This window comes from Cardiocondyla obscurior, linkage group LG15 (assembly GCF_019399895.1).
Source record: "Cardiocondyla obscurior isolate alpha-2009 linkage group LG15, Cobs3.1, whole genome shotgun sequence".
In the NCBI taxonomy this organism is placed as follows: Eukaryota; Metazoa; Arthropoda; class Insecta; order Hymenoptera; family Formicidae; genus Cardiocondyla; species Cardiocondyla obscurior.
This window is the reverse complement of record NC_091878.1, coordinates 2,074,208-2,098,162: the sequence shown is the minus strand read 5'-3', so window position 1 is coordinate 2,098,162 and position 23,955 is coordinate 2,074,208. Positions and strand designations below refer to the sequence as shown.

The following is a 23,955-nucleotide window of genomic DNA, read 5'->3' as shown; positions in this document are numbered from 1 at the left end:
AAGTCACCAGAAAATGTTTAGAACGGAATACACTTATTTGTTTAATAATCAAGAGAATAATTGCATATAAATAAAAAAACACGAGATATAAAAAAATATTAAGCTGGAAAAATAATTATAAAAAGTAACACAAGACTAATATTTTTCATCGCACAAGAATATAGTAATGTTTCTAAAATCTAATATATTAAAAAATAATTATAATTAAAAAAATTCTTTTAAAAATAAAAGCTGCAGTATTTAATTTAGAAGAAAAAAAAATTACTTTTAACAATCGGAAAATTATAAAATAAATTACATTTTGAAGGTTATGTACTGAAGGTGCAGAACCAGCCAGCCGAGGATCAGATTTTCACCAATCGGACACCTCGAGTTGCAATCAGGTCAATTGCAATTGGTCGAGTTTTAATCTTTAAATTACATTCTGCAATCTCCAATTCGATACCGCGACGTGTTATCGTTTCTACTAGGGAAAAGTCACACGATCGCTGCCCTGCTCCGATACTCCAAAGATTGCTACGTGAAAAACATCCAAATAGAAGAGCCCATTATAAGTGTTTTGATTGATGGAATAGATTCGAACGCGCAGAGGGATAATAATATTGAATATTTTATCAGTAACAATGTGTGCACACACTTTTATCATTGAACATCAAGTGTGTGATTTCTACTCGTGCATAATTGCAGAGTAATGCAAGTGATCGAATTTGCTATATTCGTCACACATGGTAAACAAAAAACAAATCGGTGCGTGGGCTGGATATTAAGGGTGGTCGCTGTAAAATGTAATATTTCTGATAAAATTGACAACTTGTAAATTAATATGGATGACGATTCACGTCTGTCACATTATGTATATATTTATATGGCCAGTAGAGATAAGCCCTTGAAATTTGCATTTACTGTTGGTGAAAGCATCGAATACTTGTGCATAAAGGTACGAAAAATTATATTTTTTCAGACAAATATTTTTTAATTTTAATAAATTTTATTACGTTTCTACGTATTTATATTTAATTTTGTGCCAAACGTTGAAATAATTAAAATTTTTATTTAAATTTTAGATATGCAATACTTTTAACATAAATCCTTTAGCAAGGCATCTGTTTGCATTGCAAAGTTATTCTTCAAAACTATGGTTTCCTTGTGGTTATATACTGGAAGAAGACTCGGAAAAATACCGATTCAATTTTCGCCTAAGATTCAAGCCGTCCAGCATGGACGAATTAAGAGAAATAGATTTAAATGCATATAATTATTATTTTGAGCAAGTTCGCAAAGATGTCTTGGATAATAAAGTACCTGACATAGTTTATGAGAAACATAAACACGAATTAATTGGCTTAGGAGTTAGCGATATGTATAGGTAAGACACAAGTAAATTTTTCTTGATAAAAAAAATGCAAAAAAAAAAAAAAGAATTGTTTTATCTTATACATAATTTTTTACAAATTTACTGTAGACTTTGATATAATTTCAGGGTAATGCTTGAAGAAGAACTCCCACGAGAAATTGTAGAATCGGAATATAAGAAATATATACCTAAGGAATGCATAAAGAGGCATGCCTTTTTTATTAGGAAACCTATACATAATGCACTTACAAAGTTATCTGGATACGATGCTGCATATGTCAAGGAACAGTATTTAAAGCAGTTTGAACGCATGGCTCCAAATTATCCATACGAAGAATACACAGCATTAATAGATAAAGATGTTCCTAATTTAAGAATTAAAGTCTTACTTAGAGTTACCATGGAGATAAAGTATTGCGAGATCGACATTGGCGCGTGGAAAACAATTTGCAGAATAGAAGACATTTCCACCCTTTCTATAGGGTAATAACAAATATATAATTTCACTATATTAAATTATTTTTCAATCAGAGTTTTACAACAAGTTTTAAAATAATTAATTCGATCTATATGGATTAAATGTATTAAGAAATAATGAATATGTAATTATTTATGACATTTTTAATCTTTTAGAAAAAACAACACTGTGTTAATTGGGAGGAGAACTGGCATACCGTTATGCGTACAATTTGACACAAAAGCGATTTTATTGTCCTTTGTATCCGCTCTGGATGGATATTATCGTTTATCTGTTAAGTGGAATTTTAATCTCTGCAGTGGTGATGCTACTATTGTTACACCTTCTTTAGAGAGACTACAAAAATTGAGGTGCCATGGACCAGTTGGGTAAGATAGTTTCCAAATAATGTTATAAAAGATTATATTTTATGCATATAAATTTACGAAGAGTCGATGAACGCGTTTCAGGAAAAGCTTCTCTTATGCGAAACTCAAGGAAAAATGTGCCAACGAGCCAGGTAGTTACATTTTGCGAGAGAGCGAAACCGAGTACTGCGTCTACTATATCGATGTTTACAACAAAGATGGAACTATATCTTCGCAAAGAGTGATGGAGACCGAACCTGATAAATTTGCAATGACAAACAGCGCTCGTGTGTATGAGTCTTTGAGGCATTTAATTTCGTCATTCCAAAATCCTAATGAATCAATATACTTCGGAAAATGTTTGGGATTTTCGGAATATGGTATGTATATTAAAAAAAAAAATATTATATACGAAATAATAATATGCAATAATTTAGAAAGTGAAAAAATTAACATCTTAATTGTTATTTTATATATGTGTATAAATGTTAATTTTTTAGATAAATCGAAGTTATTACTTTGTGCTTCGGAAAATGTTACGAATGAGGTAGCGGCAGATGAAGAGATAATCACCACCCTTTTGCAAGGTGGACCGCGATGCGTACCGTGGAATGAATTGCAGATACACAAGACGACGGAAAAAAGTGACGAGGATTTGACAACAATGACAAGCTTGCATCGAGCTATATGGCGCGTTACTAAGGGCAAAAAGCTTGAAGTTATGATGAAAATACTTAAAACGGAGGAGAGTAATTATACCAAAGAATTTTTAGAATTGGTTGGCAAGTGGAGCCAATTGCGATCGGGAGCTCTAGTTAGGTAAATATCAGAAATTTTAAGAAGACATCAGAGTGTAATGAAAATATTACGTTACACTTTGTTTTCAGATTGTATGGAATAACTGTAGCACCGACAATTGGAATGCTCCTCGAACTGGTAAATTTAGGGCCACTGGATAAATATCTTTGCAGCAATAGCAAGTCTGTGTTAACGGTCGATATGGTGGAAGCCACCGTTTGTCTCGCAACGGCTTTATGGCATTTGGTAAATTAATTTGTATACTAGAAAAAACCATGCGCTACACGCGCGCTGATTTTTTTTTTAATCTTATTTCGCGCATGTTATCTCATTCGGAGACATTAGTTAATTATAAAAATTACATTGTGATAATTACAATTGAGTGATCTACAGCCGTGGTAATATTTTGAATTATCTTAACGTGTTGTAGTACTTTAAATCATTTGACGCTATATTACACTCCTTTTTTTATGATTAAAATTAAGAATTTTTATTATGTAGGAGGAGAATCGTGTAGTTCACGGAAATATAAGATGCCGGAATGTCCTGGTCCATTCGCATACAGATAATAGTTTCATTATCAAATTGGGAGATCCTGATCTTTTCACTTATACTGAGGACGAGTAAGCAAAGAAATAATTTTTCATTTAGGTTCTCTTTTCATATATATCTATATAATATACAGATTTATGATTCTATTCTATTCAACAGTATATATTGGATACCACCAGAATGTTACGCGGATTTCGTGTCGGCAAAATATAGTCTTCAAGCTGACATATGGGCGTTGGCAACAACTATTTGGGAAATATTTTCTAGAGGAGCTTCCCCACCTAAATATCACAAAACTCATACTGTTAAAATGGTACGTTTATTACAAAACAAGGAATTTTTATTTCTACACTGATAGAATTAATCTTTTTTTTTATTATAAACCCCGACTAACATAATTAAATAATGTATTACAGTTTTATAAATGTGGAAACCGATTACCTCCGCCTAAGGATTGTCCACATGAAATTTATAAATTAATGTTAGAATGCTGGGGTAAAAATAATTACGTATCAAGAAAACAGCCTCAAGCTATCATGCGAGACATCAATCAGATTCTATACGAAGTATATAATGCTCGTAGAACCCACACCTATGCTACTATATGTCCGAAACTATTCAAAGATGCTGATGGAACCAACGAGGAAAATGACAGTATTTATACAGAAGAGAACAAATCAAATAGTGAATCGCAATCGAGCCTCGTTACCGATTATACGAATATTACTTGGAACGACACCGATCACGGTGAGTCGATTAAATCTTTTTAATTGCAAATTTAATGTATAAATATTAAATTTACAAAACAATTTGTTATTTGATAAGTAATATAAAAATCAGAGATTAAAATCAAATTTTTTTAACAGTTACGGAGCAATTGGTCAGCTATCAGAATCAAGATAGTAGCAGGGACGAGTTGTCAGTTTATCTACGTTGGCTAAATAGCGAATTGTACAAGATGCCAATCGCGGGTAACGGTAGCGATTGTGGCCCAAGTCGTGAAGATAGCTCGGACAAAACTAATAAAAGCAAAACCAGCGACAAAGCTTTTAATAGTAAAGATAACTCTCAATGGCAGCGTACGTATGAGATAAATGAAAACTTAGATGTGATTCTACGAGGGCGCATTGGTGAAGGCTTTTACGGCGAAGTGTATAAAGGTACGCTCAGAAGGCGCAATGGTAAGGAAATTGATTCGGAGCAAGATGTAGCCGTCAAGAAACTCAAGACACAAGAGGATTCAGAAAATGTGCTTGACTTTGAAAGAGAAATTAAAATCATGGAGGTAAATTATTCAAAAATTAATTGCTAAATACATTTTTTTTAATTACGGTAGATGTAATGATAGTATAAATAGCCGAAATTATTTAATTAACTATATTAATTTTTTTTTTCTTTATCTTTAGAGACTCAAACATCCAAATATCGTGAAGATTTTGTGCTCAGTGGATCGAATTTTAGTGATGGAGTTCATACAATACGGCTCGTTATTGAGTTATTTAAGTTCGCATCGATTTAGTCTCGCATATAAAACATTGTTAGGATTCGCCCTGGATATAGTCGCGGGCATGGAGTATCTTGGAAGTATGAATATTGTCCATCGAGATCTAGCAGCGAGAAATATTCTAGTAGCAAATGAAGATCGAGTAAAAATCAGCGACTTTGGTCTCGCGCAAGTAATAGCTGCAAGTGATTATTATGTTTTTAAAACTCTTCGCAATATACCAATTAAATGGTAAGTATGGCAAAAAATATATATTAATCTCGATTTTTAATGAGTTGATAATAACTTTTTAATACTTGAAAATAATATAATTTTTTTTTTATTAACGTCTATTAAATTCTATTAAATTGAATTATTTGTTATACGTTGCTAGATAGTACACATTAAAAGAAATAAACTTTTCTTAGGTACGCACCAGAGAGCTTGAGACATAACAAATTCTCCACGCGTTCGGATGTGTGGTCTTTCGGCGTGACAATGTACGAGGTTTTCAGTTACGGCGTTGATCCGCAATTGTCAATTAGAGTGAGTGATAAAGAAATCTTAATGACGTCTATAACTGACCTGTTAAACGCATTGGAACGTGGACATCGTCTTCCTTGTCCAGACAACTGTCCACAGGAAATCCACCGAAAATTAATGTTGTCTTGTTGGCAACTGAACAGCCATGAGAGACCAATCTTTGCTACTCTACGCGAAGATATCGAGCAACTACTCTGTAATTATTAGAACGTTTTGCGATTTCTTATAAATTGTCTGTTGTTATTTTTAAAATATATAACGTATTTCACTCTTGATTCTTACATTAAATGGAAGATTCTTTGAAGAGTCTACAATTAACTACTTTTCGCCGAAAGCTACTTTCATTCCTTTAAAAGATCTCTATATCTATAAAGATCTCTTATGTATAAGTCAGTTTTATTTATATATTTTTAAATAAATCAATTTTAGAAAAAAAAAACTAATCTATTTCTATCAAGTAATATATTCTGTCTTCAAAAAGTAATTAACAATATTAAAAAAAAAAAAAATCAAAGAATCTGCCATTGGAGAATTAAAAAAAATTTTTGAGCCTAACAACTTGTATAGAAAAGATTTATCTAGTCGAAGATACTATCGCCATTTTATCATGTACATGTGTAAAATGTAATTATTAAAAAATAAATATTACTTTTACTCTTAAAACAGCTCTACCTCACTTTTTTTTTATTCACAATATTTTAAACTATCAATAATCTTCTATAGACTGAGTTAATACAGGGAATGAGCGAGTAAAAGCTGGTGCGAAAAAAATTATTGTCCGAAGACAATTTTTCGCAGACCACCGGATGTTTTTTCTCACGTTATTATCTATGTTGTAGGCGCGCTGCTGATCGATTCCATTTACAAAATTTGTGTCTTTACGCTAAACGCGTGCATTATTTCTCCATGCAATTTAATCGTAATAAAAATAATACATAAAAAAGAAAGCAAAAAGATGAGACAGTAAAGTAATAATCGAGTTCTTACTTCTACGGTCAGTCTGTCTGAAACTCTCAAAGCAAATGGAATATCCCGAAGAGCGTTATTACAAATTAAACCAACTTCTTCTATCGATTAGTGGACTGTCTCCTTACCAAAGCAAGCCTAGCGCTTTTTTAATAAGATTTTCTTTCACAATTGTCATGTTATCATCTTTATTCGTACAGGTAGTTATCGAATGAGTCTTAGATAATCTTAATAAATTGTTTTACTCTTATCATTTAAAATATTTTTTTAGATCTCGAGCATGTGTACATCTGACATTACTTTGGATTATATGGTTGATGGAATGCAAGAGTTTATAATTGTATTAGGTCCTATGGTTAACATATACACGCGTAGTAGTTACGTAGATAAAGTAAGCTACATTCTTATGATTTATTTCTTGTGGCTGTTGATTTTTATACCATTTTGAAAAAGAGAGTTATTAACTTCATTCTTTTAGTTTGGAGAATTATTTGAGCGTATGTCAAAAAACTGGGCGTTACAAAAGACGCAATATGAATACGAAATCTTGCATCAGTATGCTAAAATCTCAAGATTATTGACACTCAGTTTCATAAGTAAGAAAAATATTAATTTTCGCTTTGTGATATATATATATATATATATATATATATATATATATATATATATATATATATATATACATATAAAAAGTAGACGTTTCTACCTAAAAGGCCAAGAGTGTATTTCTGTGCATAAAATTGCAAGAAACGTTTATCTCATTACATGCATCAAACATCTTTATCATGCATAATTTTCAATAAACAATACATGACGCTTTTTCTGTCTATTCAAACTCATAATTGTACTTTAGAAAACGCTTGTTACAATTATTATTATTAAATTATGCGAGATTTCATTAAGCATGATTTATATAATTCGATTTGAATTATTTTGTCCACATATACCTAGTTATGTTGCTACAAATGTATTAAATTTTTTATCACTGAATTTTTCAGTCATATCATATACAGTGATAGTGTCATATACCGTATGGATGTTTACACCAGAAATGCTCGACATTGTACTACCTAGGAACGAATCTCGTCCTCGAAAGCAGCCCTTCAAGAATAATAATTATTACTTCGTCGACGAAGACGAATATTTGTATTCTATTCGGTTCCACGCTTGCCTCGTAATGTTCATGTTGCCTCCAATTTATGTCACCTGTTGTTCCCTATTTGTTACTTTCACCCTACACATTTGTGGAATGTGCGAACTGCTGGGGTAAGAAACTTCGTAATAAATCTTACTCATCACTTTTCAATATCTCTCTTCCAATTAACAAATTACCCGAGTGGAAATTAAGCCTAGCCTCGCGGTTTATCTAGCCTAGCAAAGCTATCCAGCACTGGGCCAGAAATGTAACGCTCAAATCGTCTAGGTACCAGACGATTATTATTGATTGGTAACGAGCTAGAAATATTAGATATCTAAACATTTTTCGCGACGTACTAGTACACTGCGCGTAGTAATCTATGCCAACGTTCTGCCAAGTCCGCCGAACTAGCCCGGTTCCACGCCCGCCGCCCGCGCGTCCCGTACTATGTGGACCGTAAAACATGATGGCAGCTGTCTACGTAAACACGCGCACGTGCTCGCGGCGTGCACTGCCGCCGGCGGGTCTGGTCAAGTCTGGTGCCTGGCGGCCAGCGAACTCGGCACTCGAGCGCGCGTTACGGTAGGTCAACCCGCGTAGTAAGCTAGCACGCGGCGTAAAAGTGTACAGCTACAAAATCAGAATAGCTAGATGAATTTCTACTCGGGTATTATTTCGTCTCTTTCGCTCGTTACAAACGTGATTGGAAATTAGTTGCACGATCGAAATGTTATAATTTAACGCTACTATTCTGGCAGGTATCGCGCGGAACGCTTATTTTGCGTTATCGAAGATAAAACGGTGTTTAATTTAACTCAGAGATCACAAATAACTTTAAAAAATATAGCCGGCTTTGTACAGCAGCATCACAACATTATACAGTTTGTATTTCTCTTTAATATGTTAATGTGTTAACATTAATCGCATTTAAGTACTTTCTATAAGTAAAACATTTTTTATTGTAAAAAAAAAAGAAATAATCGTTATTTTATTAATAGAAATATTACTTCATTATATTTTGTTAATATTGATTTAATGTGACTTTTTTAACGTTACAAGATTCGTCGACATAGTCGGAACAAGTCACACGATATCGTTTCTAACGGATCTCATAGGAATAGTGATTCTGATGAGCCTTACATTAATCCAAGTATGTTGATTAAGAACGATTTTAATTGAATTTAAATATTACCGGCGCATTAAAATTAAATTAACCCTTTCAGCTATTAACTATCTCCAGTTTTGAAAAGGCTCTTAGATCCATAAGCGTTGCTGTTATAGCGCTGAGTTACGTATTTATATCTTGTTTTATGGGACAACAAATTACGGACTTGAGTTCCAACATAAGCGAAAAATTGTAAGTAAATGATAACCGTCGTGATTTTACTTTAAGGGATAATTTCGCCAGTCTGCTTGCTTTCCGAAGTAAAAGGGAAAAATATTAACTCCGTAGATTCAACTCAACGTGGTACAACGCGGTAATCTCACAGCAGAAAGCTCTGTTAATAATTATGATGCGACGCTATCACCCGCTCGTCTTAACCGCCTGCAGACTTTACGTGATGTCCTTACAGAATTACGGAATGGTAAAAATTAAGTACGCTGTGCTCGGCACTCGCGAGTCTTGACAATTGACGAATAAAAAATAACGTATCATTCAAAGATACTTCAAACAGCGATCTCTTATTGCATGTTCATCAGACAAATTTGAAACGGTTTCTGTCGAGTTACGAGAACGCAGAAGATTCGTGGTAATGTTATTACTTGGTAATATTATTAATTAAACTAACGCTCTTCTTACAACAAAATAAAAAAAAATAAGAAATTATTCTCTGAACGTAATAAAATCTGTCAGCGCGGTATACGAGTAAGTAAAGACGTACAATAATTTTCAGATAACGAACGTGTCTCGAAATAAATATATCTGTATGACAATAATAAATAATTATTTTCACCCTAGGCGTTACCCACAGATTTTCCTTTTACGACATTTGCAAATAAAATATATTAGAAAAGCTCACCATTTTGTGAATTAAAAATTTTTTCCCTCAACCTTTTCTTTTTTCTTTCTCGCATATTTTTCAGGGAAGAAATATATCTAAAAATTTGGTCGTCGTACGTCGAAGACTGTAATAGCTAACAATTCGAATGACATGTTTTACTTGGAACTTTTCCTTCGCTCATCATTCGCTCTCTTTGTCACAACTGTGACCGGAAATGAATCCCGATGTCGCGGCAGAATATACGCGCGTGTAAGGAAAAAACTAGCTCGGTCTGTGGAAAACTGCCTAAAGATAAATTTTTTTCTTTTTTTTTTCTTTTTGCAGACCACCGGATGTTTCCCACGTTATTATCCGAACATTCTTCGCGCGCTGCCGATCGATACCCTCTGAAAAAACTCGCACCTTCGTGCTAAACGCAGGCACTTTTCTCCACTGCAATTTAACCGATAATAAAAATGAAAGAAAATTGAATGCACTTTAAGAAGAGAAAAAAAAAGGAGTAAAATGATTACAGCAATAAGATAATCGAGTTCATCTATCGTTAGTCTGTTCGAGACCTTCAAAGCAAATGGAACATCTCGAAGAACATTATTACAAACTGAACCGATTTCTTCTATCGGTTAGCGGACTAAGTCCTTATCAAAGCAGATGGAGTGCATACTTGATAAGAATTGTTTTTACGGTTCTCATGGTATCGTCTCTTTTTGTTCAGGTACTTACTCAGATACTTTTCAAATTGGATAATTGGAAATAATATACGATGTCAAAATTAAAAGAAAAAAAAAAGTATATACGTTAAAACCATGTACGTTTTATCGAAACTATACCAAGACTTTTTACGTAAGAAATTTAATTTCGGCTAATTTATCTCGGCCGAATTATTTCTATTAAAAAAAATTTTTTTTCATGTTAATAAAATATTTCCAGATTTCGTACATGATTACATCTGACGTAACTATAGATTTTATAGTGGATGCGTTCCCGTCATTTCTAATTATAATGGGTAACTTGAGCAACTTGTACACGCGTATTATACATGTTGACAAAGTAAGCTCCTTAAATTTTCTACAATTATTTCACTCGGTAAATTAAAAAAAAAAAAAAAATTTATCGCAGCCAATATACATATTATTTCACAAATCTTTCGGAATTACTATCGCAGTTATATTAACGAATCAATAATTAATGACTATATGTATAAACAATCATCGATATTTTTTTCTTATGTATGATCATTTATTTATTACTTTACTATTTTTTAGTTTAAAGAATTATTCGAACGCATGTCGAAAGACTGGGCATTGCAAAAGACACAAGATGAAATCAAGATCATGCATGATTATGCCGAAACGTCAAGATTATCGACTCTGTATTCCCTGAGTAAGAGAACCATCAAACCACGCCTTGTCTACAAACGAAAAAGACAGGCGTTTCTGGCTATGAGATCGAGACTGTACTTTTTTATATAAGATTGCAACAATCGTGTTTTTCATTATGAGCATTAAACATATTTATCGTACACCTGACATTCAGTGGGCAGCATGCAATACTTTTTCGAGCTCATCGATTCATGGTTACACTTTCACCCCCACAAAGCATTTATTATAATCGCTATTACTCAATTAAAAGGAAAATCTTCACAGCATAATTTTTTTTTTATTCAACGCCAAATTATTTTATTCCCTAGTTTCTTTTTTTTACGATTTCTTATTTTTTTGTGTATTAACATAATGCGTAATGTATTTGCAATTTATAAATTTATAATTATCACTATTTTCAGTTGCAATTTATATAAATATAGTGGGGTACAACGTATGGCTGTTCATACCGGAAATTCTCGATATAGTGTCACCCATGAATGAATCTCGCCCACGAAAGCGACCCTTCAATGTCGAATTTTTTATCGACGAAGATCGATACTTTTACCTCATTCGGTCACACATATGTCTTGTGATTTTCACCATGCCTATAATTTATGTCACCTGTTCCACTCTATTTCTGACTCTCACGCAACACGTTTGCGGAATGTGCAAGTTGCTGGGGTAAGAAATTACTCCTCGCGCATACATATAACTACTATTTACAAAAAAAAAGAAAAAAAAAAGAAAAAAAGAGTAGACTACTTCCGAAAGCTGATGTAAAATTAGTTGTATAATGAGAGTAACGTTAATAATTTCGGCAGGTATCGCGCGGAACGCTTATTTTGTGTTGTCAAAGACAAGATGACACGTGATATCATTCAAGAGTCACAAGTAAATTACAAAAGCATAGCCGTTTTTGTACAGCAGCATTACAACATTATACAGTTCGTATTTTTTATTTAATACGCGCAATATTCAATGCGTTAGAATTAATCTTATGATTCTGTGAATATTATGCGTAAGCAGATTAACGTTGTGCTTTGCAAAGAAAATTAGAAAGAAATTAAAGTGATAAATACTGTTTCATTTAAATATTTTTAATATTAATAAATCGAATAATGTAATTGTAGTCTTTAGATAAGTTTATGTTAACGTGATTTATAATGCATAAAAAAAAATCAATTTTATCATTATTTTGCTGTCTGTAAAAGTAACTTTATTAGATATAAAATTCAACACTGTTAATTTCCCCTGTTAATAATTTATAAATTAATTTTTACACGCGTGAAAAATATTTTTTTGTATTACGATATTGAAAAAATATGGTTTTCTTTACCTAAAAAGATTCGTTGATATAATCGAAACTTGTCACACATTACCATTTCTACTGGATTTCCTAGGATTAATAATTTTGATGAGTCTTACATTAATCCAGGTATGTTAATTTTAAAAACCTATCGCGCACCCGCAAATGTCGAAAGCATTAAAATCAAATCTTTCAGGTATTAACTATTTCCGGTATCGAACGAGCAATTAGGTCTATTGGTGTCTTCATTGCATCACTGAGTTATGTATTTCTATTTTGTTACATGGGACAAAGAATCACGGATATGAACTCGAGCATATTTGACAAAATGTAAGTGGCAAAAGTATGAATAAATTATTTTCGAAATTAATTTGCAAAAAAGAAATATTCGGCAGATTTAACTCAATATGGTACAACGCGGCCATTTCCGAGCAGAAGTCATTATTAATAATAATAATGCGACGCTATCATCCGCTCGTCTTAACCGCCTGTAGATTTTACGTGATGTCTTTGCAAAATTACGGAATGGTAATAATCCAAATAAATTGTATTCGGTGAACAAAAATTGTGGCAATAATTAATTAATAATATATGCATCTTTCGAAGATACTTCAAACAGCAATCTCCTATTGCATGTTCATTAGACAATTCTGAAAATATTTCTATCAAATTATAAACGTAGAAAGAACGTAGAAATTTGTGGGAAATGCTAGATTGAATCATCTATCAATCTTCGTACGATCGTATCGAAAACTATTCTTTCAACAAGCTAGAATCTACTGGTGCGATTTACGAGTAAGTAAATGTATAAAATAAATATGATAAATGAAGTAAGACTACTTACAAAAAATGCAGATATTTTTTAAGAAGAAGAAAATATTTTTTGAAGTATTTAAGCGTGGTACTTTTTTTTTCTTTTTTTTCAATAATTCTCATTTCAGTAAGAGTATCGTTGATGACGTCAAAATTAATTTTACTTTATTCAAGAAAATTAAATTCTCATCTAATATAAATACAAATTTGTTTCTTATATATTTTGAAAGAAAAAAAATATTTCAACAAGTTAGTTGGCGTTTATTATGTACTGTGCAAATAAACTGCTCGAATGTTATATCCTATCTCAAATTTCTTTTATTTATAATTCATTCCTTCCGTTTTCGGATAATCGAAGAATAATCGCGATGTAGCGACGAAATAATCGCGCGTGTGAGAAAAACTAGCATAGTAGATGAGGAAATTGCTCGAAGACAATTTTTGTTTGCAGACAACACCGGACGTTTCCCACGTTATTATCGAATATTGTACGCATACAACCGATCGATCCTTTCTGAAGAATTCGTGCGTTTCCACACATTTTTTTTTTCTCCAACGTAATTTAACTGTTAATTCAAATAAAAAAAGAAAAGTAGAAAAACGATCTTAAAAAAAAAGAGAACATAAGATAATTATAGTGATAAAATAATTTACTGGCTCTTCTATGGTCAGTCTATTCGAAACTTTCAAAGCAAATGGAACATCCCGGAGAACAATACTTCAAATTGAACCGACATATTCTGTCGATTACTGGATTGTGGCCTTATCAAAAAAAATGGATTGCTTATTTATTGAGAATTATTATCATTGTCATATTGGTGTCCTCTATTATTTTTCAGGTAAGCAAGACAAACATCATTTTTAACGTTGATTAACTAAGACATTATTTTTTCCACGTCTAAGAATTTTTTTTACAAATATATACACATATACATATTGTATATGTATACTATTTAAAAGATAATTTTTTCTTTATTTATTCTTATCAAAAGTTAATAATGCATTTCCAGATATCGAGCTTTTTAATTTTTGACATTTCTGTGAATTTGGTAATGGACATAATGACAGAAGTTTTACCTACAATGGGTAGCTTAAACCATATGATTGCGCGTATCAAAAATATGGATAAAGTAAGCTCGATCGATTGTTATTCCCATTTCTAATATTAATATTTGTTACATAAGTCCGAACAAAATGTTTTACTAATTTTAATAAATAATCGCTCAGATTGCATAAAGCTCACGTAAAAAAAAAATTTTATAAACATTCCTTATCAGCATCTATACCCAAAAATACATTAAAGTTAATCCCAATTCTTACGTCAAGCACTTTCCTGATTTGTCACTTTAAAATTTAATTTTACTCGACTGTGTATAACTTGTTATTTTACTTGAATTTAGCTTAGGGATCTATTTGACCACGTGTGGAACGATTGGAGGTTGCAAGAGAAACATTACAAAATCAAAATTTTGCGCAAACGTGCCAAGATCACAAAATTAGTAACATTTTATTACATACGTAAGAAAAACATTAAGCTTCGCTATATTTAACGAAAAAGTTGCGCATTTTTATCTGTAAGATCGGCATAGTATATGTGTACAAGCCGAATCATGTTCTTTCTTCATTATCAGCATCGGATGTATTGATCATCGTACGAATTATTTTCGAAAACCTGCATGTGTGTGTGTGTATGTCCGTGCGACGCTATTTTTAAATTAATAATTTACATCACATTTCCATTTTTTAAATTTGTGTTATAATTACCATCATACAAATTAAATGAATGAGGACATTTTAAGAATAATTAGATTCATTGTTGAATTTGTCACGTACTTTTTTCCTAAGCTCTTTCCAATTATTTCCTTGCGTCATGCATACACACATGGTAATATTCGTTTACATACAGAATTTTTTAAAGACTTATAGCAGTATGTGATAATAAAAATAATATTAGAAACTAAATTCTTTTTTTTTATAAGAGAACACTGCTCAGACTTAATACTTATTTAAATCTGATTTAAAATATATTATTATTTAAAGATCTTAGAAAAGCGAATAATGATAGTAAAGCTTCATCGTTACTGTACTCAAAATATTTAAATTTTTTTTCATATAAGTATTAATTAATGATTATTAATTAAATTAATTAAACATTAATATTAATAAAGATTGTATTCAAAATTTCTGATTGTTAAATTTTTCAGTTATACAGTACATTCTCGTAATTGTGTACAACTTATGGCTATTCACTCCAGATATCCTCGACATTATATCACCCATGAATGAGTCCCGTCCGCGACAATTTACTTTGAAAGTGTATTTCTTTATTGATGAAGAACAAAACATTAATTTAATTCGGGTCCACGCGAGCATCGTAATTTTTATATTTCCACTTATTTTTATCGTCAGTTCCACTCTCTTTACGCTTTTTGCGCAACACGTTAGTGGAATGTGCGAATTACTGGGGTAATTGTTATTTTATCTATTTTTTTAATGACAATTATTTTGTTGTAAATTATTTCATTCTTTTTTTGTTCTCTTTTTTTTTTTGCTTATTACAAAACGTAAATATAATATATAAAATTGTACAAAAGTAATTGGATAATAATTTCGGCAGGTATCACGCAGAACGTCTATTTTGCGTTGTCAAAGACATGACGCATTGCAATTTAACACGATCAAATATTAATCGCGAAAATACGATCATTTTTATACGGATACATCACAACATTATACAGTTTGTATTTTTATGAAAGACGTACGGTGGTCGTTTAATGAATTTTACTTTCTTAACGCCCAGAAATTTTCATATCCTACATTTTTGCAAAATTATTGATCAAAATTTGTTTAAAGCTTCTTGAAATTATTCAAAACTTTTATAATAAAGAATATAAAAATGCTTAATTATTATTACCTTACCGAATGCATTAACTATATAAAGCTAAACACGCGTGAAAAATAAAATTATAAAAATTCCCCAAGTTTATTCGTAAAAGTGTACGTTGACATAAATCTTATTTTCACATTTAATATAAATTATTTTTCTCTATCCCACAGTTTCGATTAATATATGTGACATTTTTTTATATTGCAAGATTCACTGATAAGATCGAATTTTATCATACGGTACCATTTTTATTGGATCTCATAGGAATAGTCTTATTGACGAGCGTTGCGCTAACCCAGGTATGCTAAAGCGATATGTCAAAAACGCAACAAATTGCAGAAACAAAATCTTTCAGATAGTATTGCTAACCAGTGACGACGATTTTGAACGAATTTTCAAATCAGTTAGTGTCGCTGTTATGTCACTGATATATGTATTTATATTAAATTATATGGGACAAGTTATTATGGATACGACCGCAAACGTGTACGAGAAGGCGTGAGTGACTTTGACCTCCTTGCTTAATTGCAAATATCTCACAAAGAATGTTACAAGCAATATAATTCTGAAACTATTATTTTGTCGTTGTACATTATTGTATTAATATAATTATTTAGTGTAAAAATTATTTTTAAACGGAAAAATGCAAAGATGTTCTATTTTTTATTTTTATTTCTTTGTTACAGGTACAACTCTGCATGGTACCTGGCAAATATTTCAGAGCAAAAATCATTACTGTTAATAATGAAACGACGTGTCCACCCGCTTGTTCTGACAGCTTGTAAATTTTGTAAGATATCCCTGCAGAATTTTGGCAAGGTAAGAAGATATATGTAAATTGAAGTAACGAGGAATGAGTTTTGTACGAAAAACGAAAGAAATGTCCATTCATTTAAGGTACTTCAAACGATGCTCTCTTATTCCATGTTTATGAGACAACTCTGAGAATATTTCCATCCATAGTTGGGCGCAGAAAAGAAAATAGAAATCATAGTTATTTTTTCTTTAAGTACATAGTCTATATCAGCCTATGTAGAAATAGAAAGAAACATATTTGATCTTGCATTTAAAGTTACGTCGAAAGTAAATTATTTCCTAGCGTGCCTGACAAGTAAGTGTGTTCAGATGGACAAAATGAAATGAAGAAAGATACATGAATTCCAAAATTATTGACGCAGTTAAAAATCTTTTTTAGAAAGACAAAAGTGCGTATCAAGATTCGAAGGCAACGTTGCAGAAATGTTTTAAAAATGAGATAAATTAATTAAAGTGTTAAGTACATTAGTATATTCTAGTAATAAAATATTCTATAAAACAAAATCAAACTTCGTATATAATGATCTCGAGCGATATTTAGACGGCGATTAACAAAGCCTGCAAATATATTTGTTCAAAGTATACCCAGCATGTTTTTTTTTTTTTTTTTAAATTCACGTATCAACTTACGGGGTCCTACGCGATGCACCGAATCGGTGAAAAGTCGGCCGTAAGTCGCGAAGTGGAGTCACGACGGAACGAAGACGGCGTTCGTGGAAGCCGGTTTAATAACATTAATGAAGGAACCAGCTCGCGCGAGTGCGAGGAGGCAGGCGAGTTGCCCTCGTTCCCCTCGAGATTTTCTTTGCCGCCCCTCCGCCATTCTTTATCCTTAGAGGAAATAAAACCAGAGTTGTAAGAGCCGTATGATTAATATCCAGCCGACAGTTTGTGAAGCGGGCAGCCAATAAACGGGATAAAAATACTCGTGAAAAATAGCGCGCTCATTAGGGGTACAGTGACATCTGCGACTGCCTGCCTCGAGTGCTCTCGCGCCTCGAGAGGAGCGCGAGAAGGCGGGCCGAGGAGAAGACGATAGGGTGAACGGTGAGAGAGAGACGGAGGGGGTGGCCGAGGGGTGGCTGCCGAGGAGCTGAGCGCCCGGAAAACGGAGGGACAGATTTATTAAAGTAATGGCAGATTATTTTAATATTCCGATGGGAGTGTGCGCTTCCATTCGTTGTCTCGTGCCAATTCAATAATCTCGCGCCGCGCCGGCCCTTTTCTTGCACGAGCGTCATTATTTCGGGGACCGGATGCTCACTCTGTTCCTCACCCTCGGCACCGGAGAGACGAATGGATTTGCCGATCCGCGGGCAAGAAACGGTTAGCGCGCATCGGGGGATATTTGCTGCCCCGCGTCGGCGAAAACTCGGCGCGAGGAACCGCGATCTCGAGGACGATATGGATCGCCGTTACGTATAAATATCGGCGCGATCGAGATGGGAGAAATCGAGAGGGTGCCTCGTGCTCCGTTTATTCAAGTTCGGTGTGGCCCGAGAGCTAAATTTTTGCCGAAAACGCAATCGAATATTGGCGCAGCTGTTGGCTCGTGGATGCTGTAAGTGTTGCCGCACAAAGCAGGGACACTTGAGTAATCGATTCAACCGATACACGGTCGTGATATTTTGTTTATTCTTATTAACATACCGCGTGGCAAACGTTTGTACGTTTTTCTTTTTTTACTCTTCTCTGCGTACTGCGCGAGAGATAAAAAAACATTAGAATACGAAGGTACGAAGTATCGATGGCGGCCGGATAATGAAAGTTACGTTAGAGTAGAGTGCATAAGATGAATGGGGATAATTATGACGGAGGGGTGAATGAGACCCCGCGGTGTCTTCTAATGATAAAATCGATGATCGTCGCGAGGTCGTTAAGCAATCACAGTTATTCTTCAAGCGCTCATCGTAGAATTGTTAAAACAGAGCGACTGCAGAATTTATCATTGAGAGTCGCGGTACCTCATCTCGCTACTGCAACTGCATCGATCTGCCTCGGGCGTACAATTAATCAATATAATCCAATTGCAATCCTGGTAATGGCGAAGAATATGACGAGAAAGGAGCGCATCGTGCCGTGCAGCGTTTAGAAAAGAGCGAACGGATGCGACGGTCTTTCGAAGTAAAGAGAACCGAAAGACGATACGCACGGATTATTTCAGACTTTTTAGAGTATCACGTCGGCCTACAGAAAAGAGAATTTATCTCCTTTTTGATCTTTAAATAAATTCCACTGGGAAATCTTTCTGAATTATATCGGAAGGCATTGCGTCGTTAAAAAAAAAGCGATTAAAAATTTCGAAAAATCACGCAAATTAGTCCTAGTCGCAAATCATCTTCCGCGCTTTTCCTAAGCGTTTACGCAAAACAGTTATGCAATTACCCTTCCCGGACTAGATAGCACTCCGCAATGCGATCGACTGACATTACGCGCACATCGAAATCACCGATCGCGGCCATCACAGAGGACCTGATATACGCCCGCCATCAAAATCACAAAGCGGCGCGATTGCATCGCGCCCTTGCTTACTATTTTTTTGTTAATCTCTTTTTTGTATTCTCAATCACGATGCGGCCCGATCGGCCGGCTCGATCGCGACATTGTACTCGAATCGGCCGGTATAATCTTGACGTATATTTTTCCGGACGGCCCGGAAGGGGGTGGGTGCGGGAAAGCGGCGGGTCCGGTGGCGCGGCCGCGGCGATATTCGTTAGGGGCCATTTTTAAAAATTAAACGTCCCACTTTATCGTTACGCGCGGCGATTAATAATAACGGGTTGCGATCGGGCACGCGGGCGAGCGCGTATCTTCCATGGCCTCTCCCGGGTATAAATCTGCGAAATTCTGGAATTATCAGGCGGCGGGGCATGAAAGGCTATTTCCGTCGCGCGGAATCGCGGGCAATATTTTACCGCCCGGGATTGGGGGTTGAACGCGGGACACATCGACGTTTGATATTTTTATGCAGTGGCGCCACCGCGGCGAGATTTACGAGGCAGATATGCGATCACAAAATGTCCGACACTAAATCAAACATGTTGCATCGGAAAACATCCGAAATTATTATTGGGACTTTTATTGGATCGACGGGAATGAAATAAACGTGTGACGTAACTTTATATTCCGCCTTCCCTCCCCCCGCCGGTGCCGGGTCCGCCGCCGCCGCCACCCCTTTGTTCCGCGGGCGCGCCGTTCTATCTGCTCTCCCGCGGAATAAAAGGCTAACTTTATGATTGATTCACCTTTTTTTTTTTTCTTTTTACGAGCCTTTTTCCGTCGTACATCAGTTGCCGAAGGCGATGGATGGATCCTCTGTTCGCCGTCGATATCGCGTCCTTTCGTTCTACGAAGCGAAATCGCGAGAGGAATTTAATTCCCATAATTGTTAGCTCGCGAGATTAATATGACGAGTTCGTTAAAATAATTGCAGCATATAGAATCACGCAATAAAAAACAGAATTATTTTAGTCTTAAATAATAACTGATATCCATTTACAACTGATATAATTTACACCCTCGTGCGAGCATCTCGTTAATTTTTATAAAATTATTTAAATGTACTAATTAAATTATGCCTGCTCTTTCTTTTTTTTTTTATAAATTAGAACTCCTAATATGCACAATGCGCGCTTGTAGAATTTCACGTTTGTAATTCTTCAAATTATTCATATCTGTGTTCGATATCTTATTTCATATACAAATGTCTTTTTTTTTTCAGATTAATTTGATCGTCTTTCCGTGCCCTCACGTTTTCGTCCAGCGAGGAAATATGGACCGTGTACGAGAAAACGATGTGATTTCTAAGGAAATGGATTACTAGGAATCACGTTTAATGAAAGAGAACGGGGCGCTCGTCCCCTCAAGATCGCCATAGTTTGCTGTTATTAATCGCGCTAATCGATTTGACGCGCGCTGCTAATGCAGCATCCGGCGAGATGCGGTCTCGTGTGCCGTGTCTATCTTTTATTGATGCGGCCGGCGCTGGCGCCGGCGTCCGACGCCCCCGTAATTGAAGGGACGCCCTTTAACTGAATTTCAAACGATCGCATTGTCAGCGTTGCGTTTGCGATTGCGCGCGAACCTCGCGACGTTCATGAAGCGCAGCACGCGACCGATTCTGCACGATTTTATTTCATACCGAGATCAAATTCGCGAAACAAGACTTTCTATATTGTCGGCGTTTATGTCTCCCAGTAAGGAGAAATATACTTGATAAAAAGAGTTTGCAAAAAAAAAAAAGAAAAAGAAAAAAGAAATTAATATCTCAATTAAGCAGCGAGAGAAAGAAAGAAAGAAAGAAAAAGAGATTCTCAAGAATTATTAAAATAAAAATATTCTGTCGAATTTTTGATATTAAATTCTTATTTTAAGAGATTTAAAATTTCATAACTGTGCGGAGTGAGCTTTCATGAATTTCTCTTAACCCCTACGATTTCTTCTGCCGTATCTCACGACAACGCATAATTTTATCGAGCGACGACGCCAAAGTGGTGCATAACGCGTAACTGCACAAGAGCGAGCGCATTCATAGTTGCGTTTAAAGTCGCGATATAGGAACGGAAGTAGTCATTCAGTTGCCGGGGAGGAATCCTCCGGGATGAGGCGATATATCGCGGTTATTGTCCATTAGGAGAGCCCGAGGTGGCCATCCACGCCACGAACTTACTTTACGATCTCCCGCCATCGTTCTCTTGCCTTTTTACGCTCGCTTCTCGTTTCTCTCTTTCTCTCTCCACGTTCACTCTTGGCACTCACTCTTATCCCCCTTCGCTCCTTTTATCTTTGCTATCATGGCTTCCTGTATCTTTTTTCCCTGCGTCATCGTCGGGGTTGCGAGAGTGTGCTTTATCCCGCGCCTTATGGCGGCTACGACGAGATTGCTGATTCTTGGGCGATTAATCCGTCATTCCACACCCTCGATATTGTTCTTAGTAGTGTCTTGCAATTTTCCCAGGCTCGTGGTAAGGTATGATTCTCAAATGTTATCCACGCGCGTAAAGATCCTCCGCCCGGATAATTTATTATAATAATTAACGATCAAGCGACAAATTAAGTTGGTTGAAACAACGTACCTATATCAACGATGCGTTTTAAAAGTTAAAAGAATTCCGGGACGCGGACATTTCCGCGGAATACGCGATTTAACATACTTCGCCAAACTGTATGTCTCGCATTTCCATTTTAATGCAAAAGGCATCTCTTAACCGTATTTCTCACTCGCAAGTTTTGCACCATTTTGAACGGATCTCGACGACTAATGCCCTTCATTAAAAGTTTCTCTCGCTGCACCTTGAGATGCGCCCCGTACTCGGAATATCACATAATCCATTGACCCGAGAAGTATCGTAATCGTGAAAAATATATTGCTCTGAAGGGTCGCATAAATCCCGGCCGATAGCTCCTCTTAGAGAGTTAGAGAAAGAGGAAAGGAAAAGAGAGATAGGAAGAGACAGAGAAAGAGAGAGAGAGAGAGAGAGGCCTGTAAGAGACGACGGTTGGAGAGAGGGCTGGTTAATTGGCATGACAGATAGAGGGTGCGAGAGAAGTTGTCGCTTAGTAACATTACGCGATGAAAGTGATTTCCAACCCTCCTCCCGTTCTGCTACTGCTGTCGCTACTTCTGCGCCACCCGCTGTTCCGCGTATTGGCGAAACGTTTCAGAGTGGATTGCACGAGCGCTCGATTCCTTGTATTATTAGAGAAGAAGAGCTCTGAGAGTTTTTCATTGCGTGCTATCATCTCGTATTCCGTCTGCCTCGATAACAACAGATTTTTTTTTTCTTTTTCATAAATAGTGAGCCACTAAAACGCGTAAAATTTTTACTCAATACAACGTAGTAGAGTTCGCCGAATTTTACAAGCGTGGATTATTAATTTTTAATACATTTAAATTAACAGAAAAAAAGAAAAAAAAATCCTGGATACCTCTCACTCTTTTCCGTTGCTAATAGATAACCCGTCCTTAACTCAATTAATGTACTTGTTTATACTAAACTAACATATTCGACTAACTTTACATTCCGTATTACGACACTAAATCACAAATCCTGAATAGAATGTCAAAAATCTCATTGCAGAGCCGGTGGGGTAGGGCGTGGAATCTCGCCATATGAGCACCCGCGCTTTCCTGCGACCTCTTTCTCTCTTTCTCTCTCTTTCTCTCTTCTCCGTCATGTTTACAGAGTATCAAGCAACACCATAAGTGGGCGGTACAAAGAACACATCGTGGGTCCATATATCCCCTTGTCCCCTCTCGAAACAAGTCTCTTCCATCCCACCCCTTCTATACATCATCCGACGACTCATCCGCTGACTTGTTATTAAATTAATCCTTCGTTTAGTCAAATTGATGCATCGATATCACAGAGCGCTCATAATTCACGGCACCCTCCCTCTCGGCCGGGGTGCACTCATATACGAGCATACGCACGCACGCGCGAGCGCGTGGTACCGCCGCCCCCGGATTCGTGGCTGCGAAGGGTTGCGTCCCCGCGAAGCCCCCAATTGCGCCACGCGTTGCACACACAGACTCCACTATTTATTAATATCGTTACTTAACATTTCAACCGCTCGTGCATCACGTCGTGACGTCATTAAGATAAATGCGGCCCGCCGGCCGCGCGGCCTGGCGTCACTCGATTGTTGTTCATTATAATTAATAATTCGAGGATCGGACGACCGTGCTTTTATATTAAGCGCCACTTTGCGTCGTACATCAATAGCGACAGCACGGTACAGGGGGTGAGAAAGAAAGAGAGAACAATATCGCAGATCGAGATAATAAAATAATCAAAGACTTGATACAGAAAAGTTGACAGGAATAATTTCAAAAAAAAAAAAAAAATTCTTGTCTTACAGAAAAATTGGTAAGATCTTTTTCGGTTTGTCACAATTTACATTTTACTTATTTTTATAAAAACTAAACGTTCAGCATTAAATCCCAAAACGACAATTTAACTAAATGCATTTTATACGCGTCGTTGTGTAATGGTTTATTTATGTTAATCTTTAGAATTAATTAATCAGTTTCTTTTTTCTCTCTCTCTCTGTAAAGATTAGGTTTGTTCGCATAACGAGACCAGATTTCCATACGATACTTTCAGATTC

The 23,955-nt window shown here is 35.3% G+C and overlaps 4 protein-coding genes across 4 annotated transcripts; all 4 read left to right on the top strand.

Annotated features, from left to right (window-relative positions):
* Positions 1 to 378: 378 nt before the first annotated feature.
* Hop (tyrosine-protein kinase hopscotch) lies at positions 379 to 6,198 on the top strand. The gene is made up of 13 exons (XM_070667103.1): positions 379 to 937; positions 1,065 to 1,366; positions 1,481 to 1,837; positions 1,988 to 2,200; positions 2,282 to 2,559; positions 2,680 to 2,998; positions 3,067 to 3,223; positions 3,479 to 3,600; positions 3,689 to 3,842; positions 3,946 to 4,276; positions 4,396 to 4,814; positions 4,936 to 5,264; positions 5,441 to 6,198. Exons 1-13 carry the CDS (start codon positions 824 to 826, stop codon positions 5,760 to 5,762), a joined length of 3,417 nt encoding a protein of 1,138 aa, XP_070523204.1. The 5' UTR covers positions 379 to 823; the 3' UTR covers positions 5,763 to 6,198.
* A 379-nt stretch (positions 6,199 to 6,577) lies between these two features.
* LOC139108538 (putative odorant receptor 69a) lies at positions 6,578 to 9,304 on the top strand. The gene is made up of 8 exons (XM_070666938.1): positions 6,578 to 6,721; positions 6,793 to 6,912; positions 7,000 to 7,117; positions 7,520 to 7,787; positions 8,418 to 8,540; positions 8,719 to 8,809; positions 8,883 to 9,016; positions 9,113 to 9,304. Exons 1-8 carry the CDS (start codon positions 6,578 to 6,580, stop codon positions 9,285 to 9,287), a joined length of 1,173 nt encoding a protein of 390 aa, XP_070523039.1. The 3' UTR covers positions 9,288 to 9,304.
* Positions 9,305 to 10,230: 926 nt separating this feature from the next.
* LOC139108649 (odorant receptor 22c-like) lies at positions 10,231 to 15,230 on the top strand. Its single transcript, XM_070667111.1, has 8 exons — positions 10,231 to 10,374; positions 10,590 to 10,709; positions 10,925 to 11,042; positions 11,443 to 11,704; positions 11,845 to 11,967; positions 12,368 to 12,458; positions 12,526 to 12,659; positions 12,725 to 15,230. Exons 1-8 carry the CDS (start codon positions 10,231 to 10,233, stop codon positions 12,885 to 12,887), a joined length of 1,155 nt encoding a protein of 384 aa, XP_070523212.1. The 3' UTR covers positions 12,888 to 15,230.
* Positions 13,838 to 20,668, top strand: LOC139108537 (uncharacterized). The gene is made up of 8 exons (XM_070666937.1): positions 13,838 to 13,981; positions 14,153 to 14,272; positions 14,543 to 14,660; positions 15,347 to 15,458; positions 16,238 to 16,328; positions 16,385 to 16,527; positions 16,716 to 16,848; positions 20,567 to 20,668. Exons 1-8 carry the CDS (start codon positions 13,838 to 13,840, stop codon positions 20,666 to 20,668), a joined length of 963 nt encoding a protein of 320 aa, XP_070523038.1.
* Positions 20,669 to 23,955: the final 3,287 nt, after the last annotated feature.

Coding starts and splice junctions, on each gene's coding strand:
- LOC139108538 (XM_070666938.1), top strand. CDS start 6,578: ATGGAATATCCCGAAGAGCGTTATTACAAATTAAACCAACTTCTTCTA. Junction 8,541..8,718: donor CAGCATCACAACATTATACA/GTTTGTATTTCT, acceptor TAACGTTACAAG/ATTCGTCGACATAGTCGGAA. Junction 9,017..9,112: donor TCCAACATAAGCGAAAAATT/GTAAGTAAATGA, acceptor TTAACTCCGTAG/ATTCAACTCAACGTGGTACA.
- LOC139108649 (XM_070667111.1), top strand. CDS start 10,231: ATGGAACATCTCGAAGAACATTATTACAAACTGAACCGATTTCTTCTA. Junction 11,043..11,442: donor ATCGACTCTGTATTCCCTGA/GTAAGAGAACCA, acceptor CACTATTTTCAG/TTGCAATTTATATAAATATA. Junction 11,705..11,844: donor GGAATGTGCAAGTTGCTGGG/GTAAGAAATTAC, acceptor TAATTTCGGCAG/GTATCGCGCGGAACGCTTAT.
- Hop (XM_070667103.1), top strand. CDS start 824: ATGGATGACGATTCACGTCTGTCACATTATGTATATATTTATATGGCC. Junction 2,201..2,281: donor AGGTGCCATGGACCAGTTGG/GTAAGATAGTTT, acceptor AACGCGTTTCAG/GAAAAGCTTCTCTTATGCGA. Junction 4,815..4,935: donor GAGAAATTAAAATCATGGAG/GTAAATTATTCA, acceptor CTTTATCTTTAG/AGACTCAAACATCCAAATAT.
- LOC139108537 (XM_070666937.1), top strand. CDS start 13,838: ATGGAACATCCCGGAGAACAATACTTCAAATTGAACCGACATATTCTG. Junction 16,329..16,384: donor CGAGCGTTGCGCTAACCCAG/GTATGCTAAAGC, acceptor AAAATCTTTCAG/ATAGTATTGCTAACCAGTGA. Junction 16,849..20,566: donor CCCTGCAGAATTTTGGCAAG/GTAAGAAGATAT, acceptor TTTTTTTTTCAG/ATTAATTTGATCGTCTTTCC.